The 12,408-nt window shown below is 46.7% G+C and overlaps 1 protein-coding gene across 1 annotated transcript in view; it reads left to right on the top strand.

Moving 5' to 3' along the window:
* The window catches only part of LOC100916248 (coagulation factor VIII), a 122,482-nt gene that overhangs the window by 37,342 nt on the left and 72,732 nt on the right, over positions 1–12,408 (top strand). Inside the window, exons 7-9 of the mRNA XM_031944727.1 lie at positions 2,546–2,767; positions 5,944–6,199; positions 6,817–6,988. Of these exons, the coding sequence (XP_031800587.1) occupies positions 2,546–2,767; positions 5,944–6,199; positions 6,817–6,988 (650 nt within the window). The remainder of the gene's footprint in view (positions 1–2,545; positions 2,768–5,943; positions 6,200–6,816; positions 6,989–12,408) is intronic.

The raw sequence follows: 12,408 nt of genomic DNA, 5'->3' as shown, positions 1-12,408 counted from the left end.
AGGGAGAAAAATTTGGAGCACAGTCTTACAAAAGTGAAAATTGAAAACTCTTCTTACATGTATTTGGAAAAATAAAATACTATTGGATACTTATCCGAAAAGACCATGACTGGCAGAGGGAAACAGCAGGGAGTCCCACTTTAGAGCTTAGGGACACAGGGTAGGATGGGGAAGGCAGGCAGTCCTCTTGGGGACATGAATGGGAAGGAGGAGAGGCAGAAAATAGCGATCACCTGACTATGGATTAGAGTTGGGAGCGCTTTGGCCCCAGGGACCCAATACAGGGGGAAGAAGATTGGGGGACAGGAATTTGAGGTCTCCTTTTTATATTTTTTTGGGGGGGGAAATAGATTTTTACTTGTGCCACCTTGAGGTTAGTTGATTAATATATTCAGATTATTTTAAAGTTGTCAGTAAAACTTTATTTTTCTTTTCTCCTCATCTATTTTTTTCTTATTTGCTGAGGCAATTGGGGTTAAGTGACTTGCCCTGGGTCACACAGCTAGGAAGTGTTAAGTATCTGAGGTCACATTTGAACTCAGGTCCTCCTGACTTCAGGGCTGGTGCTCTAGCCACCGCACCATCTAGCTTTTCCTCCTCTTATCTATTTTTAAAATTTTATTTTAATAGCATATTATTTTTGCACATGTAGGTTCTTTTCCCTCTTTTATGATGGGGATACAGACCCAGTAGAGACACTGCTGGATCAAAGGCTATGCACAGTTCGATAGCCACTAGGGCATAGTTTCAAATTGCCCTCCAGAATGGTAGGCTCAGTTTCCATCAGGAACACTTTAAAAACAAGCATGTCCATCCACATCATCTTAAAATGCTCAGCACTATTTAATGATCTACTACTCTTTCTCTTGCTGCCTGAAATGTATTTATTTATTTATTAAAGCTTTTTGTTTACAAAACATCTGCATGGGTCATTTTTCAACCCTGACTCTTGCAAAACCTTGAGTTCCAAATTTTTCCCTTCCTTCCCCCATCTCGTCTCCATAGACTGCGAGTAATCCAATATATGTTAAACATGTAAAAATATATGTTAAATCCCATATATGTATACGTATCCATACGATCGTCTTGCTGCACAAGACAAATCAGATCAAAAAGGAAAAAAATGAGAAAAAAGCCCCAAAATGCAAGCACACAACAGAAAGAGTGAAAATGCTTTGTTGTGGTCCACGCTCAGTTCCCACAGGCCTCTCTCTCTGGGAGTAGATGGATGCCTGAAATTTAACTGAGATGAATGGCTCATGGGCCCCAACAGCAGCGCCTAGATGATGGTCCTGCTTCAGCACATGCTACAGGGAGATGGATTCTGATTAACATATGATGTAAAATGGAAATTGCTCCTTTGATCACTGGGACAGTTTGTACATGACCTCCTTATTCTTTGTAATCCTGCTTCTGTTACTGGTGCCTTATGCTGGCTGCATACTTACTGTACTGAGTAGTGTGTGTGTGTGTGTGGGGGGGGTGTCAGGGGGACTAGAATAAGCCACAATTTGTTGTTCTTTTGCACTTAATACTATTTTATTTTTCCAGTTACATGGATAGTTAATTTTCAACATTCATTTCTGTAAGATTTTGAGTTCCAAATTTTTTCTCCCTCCTTCCCTTCCCTCTTCCCTCTCCAAGACAGCAAGCAATCTGGTATGGGCTGTACGTGTTACAGTCATGTTAAACATATTTTTGTATTACTCTTCTTGTGAAAATAAAATCAGAGCAAAAGGGAAAAAATCATGAGATAAAAGAAAAAAAGTGAAAATTGTATGTTTTGATCTGTATTCAATCTCCACAGTTCTTTTTCTGGATGTGGATGGTATTTTTTATCCCAAGTCTATTGAGATTGTACAATTTGAATACACCCCCTAGACTGTGAGTTTCGGAAGCTGGGAACCATGTCTAGGTTTCTTTGTGAGTTCCTCAGACAGGACCGGCTCCTCCATAAAATGTAATTTCTTACTGTGATGGTCTCTGACCTTGACTTAGAAACAGACTTGAGACAAGAGCCCAGGATCTGGGCCAATCTGGGATGGGCTAAATGGTGAAAGGAAGGGAAGAGAAAGGGGGAGCAAGAGGAAGAGAGAAGGGGAAAAAGGAGAAGGGAGTAAGAAGAGGAGAAAGGGGAGTGAGGAAGGAAGAGGAGGAGAGGGGGAAGGGGAAGAGGAGGAGGAGGAAAGGGGAGGGGGAGAGGAAGGGAAGTGAAGAAGAGAGAAAAGGGGTAGGGGAAGAAGGGAAGGGGGTAAGGAAGGAGAAGGCTGGAGGAAGAGGAGTCTGCTTAGTATATGTCTTCTAATATACTGATATGTATGTATAGCATTTCTTCTGAATGGAGGGTCTTTGAAGTTAAAGACCGTTCCACCTTTGGCTTCAAACCCCAGTGCTTGGCACAGAGGATGAGGTTCCGAAATGTTTGTTAACTGGCTGATCAACTGAGGAAAAAATGTCATTTTCATTATTTTTATTTGTTCTACTCTTATGTTATTTCTTGGTCATCATTATTTTGCTCAATAATGATTAGGATTTTCCTGTGCAGATCTGTTAGTATGTCACGGGAAGGCGGTCCATTGGCACGTGATTGGGATGGGCACCGCTCCCGAAGTCCACTCGATTTTTCTGGAAAGCCATACGTTCCTTGTGAGAAATCACCGCCTTACCTCTCTGGAGATCTCGCCCGCCACATTCCTCACCGCCCAGACACTGCATATGGACACTGGCCACTTCCTGATGTTTTGCCAGATCTCCTCTCACCAACATGGTAACATCTTAGGGTCCCCTGCTGAGATCCCCAAAGAGAATTGTACAACAGAAGAGTCACTAAAGAGTTGAGGTTTCTGGGGCAGCCAGGTGGTGCAGTGGATAGAGCACCGGCCCCGAAGTCAGGAGGACCTGAGTCCAAATCTGGTCTCAGACACTTAACACTTCCTGGCTGTGTGACCCTGGGCAAGTCACTCAGCCCAATTGCCTCAGCAAAAAAAAAAATTGTTGAGGGGTGGAAATAGAGGCTGAAGATATTGCATGTATGGAGATATAGGTTGGGGTGTGTAGGTAGACTGAGGCAGGAGTGGTAGAGATGTGAGATGGGTAGAGGTGGGAAGTGAATAGAGTCACAGATTCTCCCAGTGGGAGGGGGCCTTAGCCCCTTTATAATCTAGCCCAACCGCTACTCTAGCAAAGTGAGCAGTGCTGGTCACCTCCAGAGTTGAGGACCACCCCACTTCCCTGACATTCTGTTCCCATTGAGTGTTAGAATATTGAGTGTAAGAATAAGTCTCGGGTGTGAGAATATTTCTTTCCTTTTGCCAGCCCTTTAAAGTTGTTCCTTCACCCCTTCCATCCCTTGCTCTCGATTCTGTCCTTTGGGACCAGAAAGAGCGAGAATGGTTCCTCTCCTCCGTGACAGACCTTGAGATGCACCTTACTTTTCCCTTCTTCCTGGCTAAGTCGGACCAGTCCCTAGTACAGGCAGTGGAGACTTTTCTGCATCTCGGCCGCCCTCCTCTGGACCCTCTCTAGCTTAGCAAGCGTTTTTAATATGTGGTCCCTAGAGCTGAACCCAGTCTTTCAGATGAGCTTGGCCAAGGGCAGAGAACCTTGAGATCCTCCTAATCCCAGCAACTGGAGTTCTCTGAAGGCAGTTCAGGACCTCGGGGAGCCAGTCTTCCAGCCATCAGCTTTTACCCACTGCTGCCTGATGGTCGGTGGGCAGTTCCCAACATTCAGAGGTCGCCTTTGGAAATAGGCGTCCAACACGCTATAGACAAGAGACTTTCCCAATGGCCTAGAACCTCTCAGAGTGGAACTCTTCCTATTATTGCTCATCCCCTGAAGCCTTCCCACCATTGAACATCTTTATTTTTCCCAGTTCCATGTAAAACAATTTTTTACATTTTTTTTTAAACTTGGATCTCCAGGTTTTTCTGCAATCATCCTGCTCGTCTTTTCCCATAGAACATAATGTTCGATCATAACCACGTGCCCCAATTTATTTAGCTGATCCCCAATTGATGGGCATCCCTTCAATTTCCAAGTCTTTGCTGTGAGAAAAGAGCCGCTCTAAATATTTTTGTACATACAAGTCCTTTTCTCTTTTTTTAAAAATCTCTTTTGCAAAAAACAATTAAAAAAGAAAAAAAACCCCAAAATCTTTTGGGATTCATGCCTAGTAGTGGTATTGTTAGGTCAAAGGATGTACATGATTTTATAGTCCTCTGAGCATAATTCATTTTTTGGCCACTTCCTGATGTTTGCCACCAACATGGTAACATCTTAGGGTCCCCTGCTGAGATCCCCAAAGAGAATTGTACAATAGTAGAGTCACTAAAAAGCTGAGGTTTGTGGGGCAGTTAGATGGTGCAGTGGCTAGAGCACCAGCCCTGCAGTCAGGAGGCCCTGAGTTCCAATGTGATCTCAGACACTTAACACTTTTTTTAATCAGTTGGGGAAAGGCTCAAAGCCTTTCTAATGAGAGAAGAGCATGGTGGAAGTTCTCTGGTCCCCTTCAGCTTGTCATCCCCGGCTGTGACCAACTGAATTTGCGGCTAAGTGTCTATTTCATTCCCAGATTAGCTGCTTCCTTCTCTCAGCTCAGCTACGAGCCTCTATTCCTCCTTCAGCAGAGCCCCAAATAAACGCAATCATCCTAACCCTCCAAGAAGAAAAGCTACCAGTTTGTGAACAATTGCAAATGAGCAGGGCTTCCTTTTAAAGACAGGCGACAGGCAAGAAGTAATTCTATGTATTCCCAGATTTGAAATTTTCAATCTTTCCCCTCTTGTTTTCCTGATCTCTTGGTCTCTTCCTTAAAAAGAGGGAGCCATGAGACAGACTGAGCTAGTTACAGCTGAATTATGATCGAGATTCGGAGGCCACACCTGCATTTTAAAGGTGCTAGATGTACTATGGGCAGCTGGGTGGCGGAGGGGAGAGAGTGCCAGGCCTGGAGACTTCTCTTCCCGGGGTTCTAATCTGGCCCCAAACACTTAACTGGCTTTGTGACCCTGTACAATTCACTGCACCCTGTTTGCCTCAGTTCCTGATCTGTAAAATGAGCCGGAGAAGGAAATGGCAAAAGACTTCAGTATCTCTGCCAAGAAAACCCCCAAAGGAATCACCGAGAGTCAGACATATCTGAAAAATGACTGAACAAGAGCAGATGATGCACTAGCTCACGCAGAAACCATCCCTGGAAGATGTTGGTCAATGGCAACATCTACTGGTCTAAGTGGGATATTGCAGCCTGTCCATTAGCTAGTTCCCATTATGGAAGGAAGAGGGAAAATGTTGGGGCTTTGAGTGTGGAGCTGGGGAATCCCCGGGCAGCGGAAATATTGCTGTAGGAATAAGTGCAGTAAATGTCAACAAAGGCAAAGACGATGAAGGAAGACCGAGGGTGGGGCCGAGACCAAAATCTCTTGACTGTGTCCCCTCTTGAGAAGAAGGCGACGTGGGAGCAGGCGCTGAGATTCTGCTCAGCTGAGTTATTGCCCCAGAACGTCTGGGGTAAAAGTTACTGAGAAATAATTAACCAAGGCCTCCTTCTGCCAAGCTGGCCATGCAATTGTAGGGATAAGGTTTCTTTTTAATAGTGTGACAGGAAGGAAACAGCATTTCTTCAAGAACTCTAGCTGCCCCCCACCCTCACCCCAAGGCCCTTAACTGGCTCAGCTGAGACTCTATGGTCCTGTAGACAGAAGGGGGGTCTGAGAAGGGGGAGCCCCTCGGACTAGATCGGGGAAGCGGGAAGCCTCCGGTAGGGAGAGCCCACACAGATGTGCTTGCCCTCAGGGAAGAAGATTGAGATTTGGGCTGTCAAAGAGGTGAGGGCCATGGGAAGAGCAGCCTCGATAGTTGGGATCTGCTCAAAGGGGAGGTCAGAAAGTAGCCGGGTAGTTTGTTGGGAGAGCTGCCCTCATTTGTCTTTTTGGCCCCCAGATGGCATGGAAGCCTATGTCCATGTGGAAACCTGTCCTGAGGAGCCCCAGCTCAAGATGGAGAAAGAGTCAGGCATTTACTATGATGACTATGAGCAGGACACTGAGGTGTTCCTGTTGCCCGAGGCTGGCGATTCTCCCTTCCTCCAGGCACGCTCAGTGGCCAAGAAGCACCCCAAAGCGTGGTTTCATTACATTGCAGTACAGGAGGCAGACTGGGACTATGCACCCGCATCCCCTGCTGAGCCCTCAGCCAGGTGAGTGGGGCTGGCCGGAGGAAGGCCACAATGGGCTTCTCCCACTTGGAGGCTGACCCTTTTCTCTGCTTGCTCTCTTGGTCTTTGGAGTCAAAGACACTTGCCATCGCCTCAGAATAAGAGACCCTTAGGTGGAGCTTGTACAGCTGAAGAATCATTTCCATTTGGGTAATACCTGGAGGGTGGAGCAGGACCTGAGTAGCTGAGAGTGGACAGGTGTCATCCAGCCTCTGTCACCTTCCTTTTTCCATTCCAGTGTGGCTGGGCTATGGGGCAGGTGGCACCGAGCAGTGAAAAGGATGCTGGATTTGAGGGTCCTGCCACTTTGTGCCAATGTGACTTTAGGGAAATCCTTTCATCCTTCTCAGATTCAGTTTCCTCGGTTGTGAAATGTCTCCTCGTTTGTAAACCGGGCACAATAATACCTGTAGCCACTGCCTTATGGCACCGATGAGGTGCTGCCTTTGGGTTGCCTGCTCCGGGTCCTTGTCAGCCCTTCTTCCTATGATTCTGTCAGTCACAGAAGCTTCCGAACTGGATGTCGGCCTCTCGTCCCTCCCTTAGGACTTAAGATGGGAGCTTCGTGTCAGCCTCTCATCTTTTCTCCTTCTTTGCAGAGACTCCAAAAGTCACCATCTGAACAGTCATCCTCAAAGGCCTGGCAGGAAGTATAAGAAAGCCCGGTACATGGCCTACACAGATGGAACCTTCAAGACTCCTCAGTCCAGTCAACACGAATCAGGCATTTTGGGACCTTTGCTTTATGGAGAAGTTGGGGACATGCTCTTGGTAAGAAAGGGAGGGAATCTGGGAAACGGAGCTGGAAAAGCCAAGGGCTACATTTGCGTCTTAGCCACAGCTGCCCGTTCCTATGACTTTGGACACTCCTTGAAAATGAGATGGTTGAACTAGTTGATGCCCCTTTCAGTTCTAAATCTGGCATCTTTGATGTCTGACTCAGGGCCAAGAACTGCTCCTGGTGGCACTCCACCGGGGAAACCTTTGTATTGAAATGGAAAGTTAATCTTTGTTCTTTGGATACCATTTATTCAACTGACCACAAGTCTATATTATTGATGATCGTCTAGTTCGCATTTCACTATTCATGAGAATAGAGGCAGCTGTGGGATAGTGCCTTAGTGTAAGGAAGAGATGGGGGTTCAAGTCCTGCCCCAATATATCCATCCTAGGCAAGTCACTGAACCCTAAGTGCTCTAGGCCTCAGCTTCTTAAACTGTGCTTCACAACCCTACATGGAGTCTTGTAACTGAAAGTGGGGGGGTCTTGAAATTATGATTTATTATCAGTAAATATTTGGATTGCATGCCTTTTTTATTCACGTGAAAATGTCTTCAGTAAAAGGAGTCACAAGGAGAAAAAGCTTAAGAAGCCCTGGTCTAAGGTAACCCTTTGAACTGCAGAGGATAGGTTGGCCTGAATTGGTAGAGAGGGTTTATTCGAGTGGCAAGTCCACACATTGCTAATCATTGGTCCAGTCTGTATTCCTATCCAGAAGGATTCCAGAGGAGACTTGGTCAGATTCCCGGCTGACATCCAGAAGTACACAAAAGATTAGGGACTGTGTGATGGAAGGCTTGGGTTAAAGTGGCAAGAACATTGGGATTTGAGTCAGAAACTTGGGTTCAGATCTCAGTTCAGGCAGGTCATCTTTGGGCCTTAGTTTCTCCTTGATAAAATGAGGAGACTGTATCAGGTAGCCCCTGAGGGTCTTTGCAGTTTGATGTCTGCAGTGATGCTTGGAGCAGTCTGCCCATAGAATATTGGTAGGCATTCCAATGAGCCAGAATAGAGACTTGCTTTATTAGGCAATCAGAAAGAAAGAGCATGGGAAAATGCAGAATTTTTGGTTTCCTTTTTTTTGGTGAGGTGATTGGAGTTAAGTGACTTGCCCAGGATCAACAGCTAGGAAGTGTGAAGTGTCTGAGGTCAGATGGGAACCCAGGTCCTCCTGACTTCAGGGCCAGTGCTCTATCCACTGAGCCACCTGGCTGCCCCAAAATGCAGAACTTTGGGGGATGCGGTGGACACCCTGTGCTTGGAAGCAGAGCAGCATGGCATAGGGGTGTTGCATTTTGGAAGCTGATCAGATGGCAGCAGCAGCGTTGGCCAGAATAATCTCCATTTCAGGGCGGCGTACCCTCCAAGAATAACCATCCTGAGGTAACCAAGAAAGAGGGGCCCGTGCCAGCTTGGTTATTACTGGGTTTTATTAGGATTCATTAGGTTAATTGGGGGATTACTCACAAGGGTCTTGGGCTTGTTGAATTTGAGATGTCTGCAGGACACTCCCTCAGAGAGGTCCAATAGTCAGTTGGTGACGTCAGACTAGAAATCAAGAGAGAGATTAGGGTTGGGTAAAGAGATCTTAGAATCCTATCTGTAGAAATGATACTTTGAGCCATGGGAACTGATGAGATCACCAAGTGAATAGTATGGCTAGAGAACTTAGGAGAGAGCTCTTGGGGGCCCCCATGGCTGGTGGGTATGACCTGGATGAAAATCCAGCAAAGGAAACCAAAGAGAGGCCATCCAGGCAGAAGGAGAATCCGGAGAGCTCAAGGTCATGAAGACCTAGAAAGAATCTCAGCAAAGAGGGTAACTGACAACGTTAGGAACTTCAGGAGAGCTCAAGAAGGAGTCTTGAGAAAAGTCCGTTAAACTGGGCAATTAAAAGCTCATTGGTGACTTTGAAGAGAGTAGAGTCAGTATAATGAGATCTTGGCAGGGTCGTTAAAAGAAAGCAACTTTTTTTCCCGATTTTCTCCAGCTTGAGTCAGGAGCACATGAATAGGAGTGAAAGTAACAGATGGTCAAAGTAATCCAAGACTTGGCAGGGCCTGCTCAGGGACAAGAGAAGAGGGAGAAGGCCTTGATTCTAGGGGACGGTGCAGAATGTAGCCAGCTCTCAAGGACTTGAGATAGAGGGAGGGGGAGAGTGTGGCCAGAGCTTGGGAAAGAGCTGGGGAGTGAGACTCCCAACAGGACCAGCATGTGAAGGAATTTCAATCCCCACCAACACAGAAGCGGATGCTGCTCACTCAGGACAAGAGCAAGGCTACGAGCAACTCTGTGTATAGTTAAAATGGGCTGGGAGGGATCGGTATAAAGGCAGAAGACTGGAGAGTTCTGCGAGGCAGGGATGCTGGAGGCAGCTCGCTCTCTGTCTCTGTCTCTCTTCGTCTCTGTCTCTGTATCTCTCTGTTTCTGTCTCTGTCTCTATATGTCTCTGTCTCTGTGTCTCTCCATCTTTCTGTCTCTCTTTCTTTCTCTGTCTCTGTGTCTCTTTTTCTGTCTGTCTCTCCTGTCTCTCTCTATAACTATGTATGCATGTTTATGTCTGTGTATATATATGTGTGTGTGTGCGTGCACGTTCATGTGTATGTATGCACACATGGCTTGCGTATAGGTGTTGCACACGCACACACGCATGTTCAGTGCGTGTACATAGTGTGCCGTGTAATGTGTTGCTATGTGTAGGTACACATGCGTGCAGTTTGTGGATGTGCATATGCGTGTATGTCTATGTATGGGTGTGTGTTTTATGTATGTATATAAGGGCATGTGTGTTTGTGTGTGTGGATATATGTGTGTATGTGTCTATAGATATGACTGCATGCTTTATGTATATATGTAGTGAGGACTAGAGTTGAAGAGAAAAGTCGTGAGGGAAGAGGGAGGATTCGCAGGAGGGAGAATATTGTGAGGAGCGGTAAACAACAGGTGCCAGAAGCTTGCTGGGTAACAAATTTGGATTGAACGGGCCACACAAGAGGAGAGGTTTCTGGATGATGAGGAGAGAGAGCCAGAGCCTGGCAGTAGCCCTGGGGAGCAAGCGGCGTTCTAATTTCCCCACCACAACCTGTGAATTGTGGGTAAGAGTGAAACTGCAGCCTGTGCTGGAAAAGGCGCAGGGAAGCTGTGTCATCCAGGGAGCCGCCTTTCACTGACAGCAAGGAGGTGGAGGGACCGAGAAAGGGGAAGATGAAATCCAACTGGAAGAGGCATCTCCAGAGAGCACAGTGGAAGGGGCTGGGAGAGGTGAGCTGGGGGCATTTGGGTGGGCCTCTGGGGTACAGAGAATGGGCTTCATCCAATGACAGCCAGGAGGGTCCGAATTCCTGAGATGAGGAGCATGGGGTGGAGTGGGATATACTAACTACTGAAGTCCAAGGAGATCATCAGTGCTTGCGGAGGGATATATTGAGGGAGGCAAAGGAACTTTGACTGCTCAAGACTCTACCCGGATGTCTAAGGTGGTCTCAGGTGATGATGTGATATTCTGGGAAGCCAAGAGACTGGAGCCACAGCGGGCAGGAAGGGGTCATGGGACGGTCTGGGAGAGACTGGCTAGAAGGCAGGAGTTGACAGTTGGAGAGGAACGTGACCTGGGAATGGCTCCGAAGCATTTGGCACGAGGACAAGCCCAATCAAAGCGAGGCAGCGAGCGTTCACTAAGCCCCGGGCACGGCACCACTTTCTGGGGATACGAAATAAAACAACAGATAGGAGATGCCAATCTACTGGGGTTTTTGACATGCCGGCGACTAGGTATAAACATGATATGTCCAGGATAAACCGGAGATTATCTCAGAGGGAAGGCCCTGCATGAAGGACATCAAGAAAAACTTTTTCCAAAGGGGAGATTTTAGCTGAGATTTGAAGGCAGCTCGGGAAGCTGGGAGGAGTCAGTGAAGAGGGCCAGAGGGTCGCACATGGGAGACAGCTGAAATGCTTAAAGATAGGTGGTCTTGGGGTCGGAACTACTGCATTGCTGAGTATGGAGTGAAGTGGGGGGGAGCTTGAGTAAGGTGCAAGAAGACTTGTAGGAAGAAAGTAGGAAGGGGTCAGATTATGAAGGGCTTTAAAAGCCAGAATATTTTATATCTGATATTGGATGCTCTAGGGAGCCACTGAGGTTATTGAGTAGGGAGAGTAACACGATGGGACCCGTGCTTTCGGAAAATCACTTTAGTTCCTGAATGGAGCATGGATTGAAGTGGGGAGAGCTTTGAGGCAGGCAGATGCCCCAGAAGCTACAGCAACAGTCCAGGAGAGTGGTAAGGAGGGCCTGCCTGGGAGTGGTAGCAGGATTGGAGAAGGGGGAGTATCTGGGAGATGTTCGCAAGGTAGATATGACAGACCTCGGGACAGAGGTGACGGCAACTGAACTGAAGCTGCTGTGGCAGTCTCGGAGAGGTTTCAGAAGAGAAGACATTGAACTGCGTGTATGAATTTTTAGCAACTGCTAGTATAGAAGAAAGATTTAAAATTTTTTTTGATTATTCTACATCTAAACATTGAGAGACAGAGACAGAGACAGAGGTAGAGAGAGATGGAGGGAGGAAAGAGCTGTCCATGCTGATACAATTCCTCCTGCCCCCATCCCATGCCCTGGAACAACTCTCACGCAAGTCACTGGGAAGGCCCAATTTAGAGCATTCTTAAAAGTCTAGTTCAGAGCTTCAGGATCAGTTCCCTATGCAGTTTGATTCATTCAACAAACAATCATTACTTAAGCTGAGAGCCACCCTTGAAGAAGCATTTTCCTCCTCCTTTCCACCCAGCCAAAGGAGGGCAAAGCAAGTAACTCGCATTAACTGAAGCAATCCAAAAAGCTGTTTCTTCCTTCTCCTTGGAAAGGAAGGAAAAAAACCAAGACTGTATTAAGCACCTACTGTGTGCCAGGGTCTGACTGCACTAATGCACTTTACAAATGTCTCATTTGATCCTTGTGCCAAGCCTGGGTCTGGCTTCTATCATTATCCAAATTTTACAGTTGAGGAAATCGGGGAGTGGTTAAACATTTATTAAGGCCTATTATGTATCAGGCACTGTTACAAAGAGAAGCCAAAGGCAGTCCCTGTCTTTGAGGAACTTATAATTTAATGGGGGAAGACAATACATTTACATTTTAAAAAACTGAAAGGGGAGGGGAAGGAGGGGAGCTAGTAAAATAATGCGGCCTGTTAGGAGATGCCGAGGGAACTGTCCTGGGCCCCTTCCTTAAACAGAAGATACATGGGAACTTTGTGAGGTCCCCCTTCACCCTGGCCATTCAGGAGCGGGATCCTGAGGAGGTGTGACTACAGACTTGATGTGATTTGGCAGAAACCGAGTTTTGCCAGTAGATAGCAAATGTATAGTTCTAGCCTGACCCTCCTATCTCTGCCCACAAGTCCACGCAACTG

Source organism: Sarcophilus harrisii, chromosome X (assembly GCF_902635505.1).
Source record: "Sarcophilus harrisii chromosome X, mSarHar1.11, whole genome shotgun sequence".
In the NCBI taxonomy this organism is placed as follows: Eukaryota; Metazoa; Chordata; class Mammalia; order Dasyuromorphia; family Dasyuridae; genus Sarcophilus; species Sarcophilus harrisii.
The sequence above is the reverse complement of the archived record's forward strand: the minus strand, read 5'-3'. Positions and strand labels throughout refer to the sequence as shown.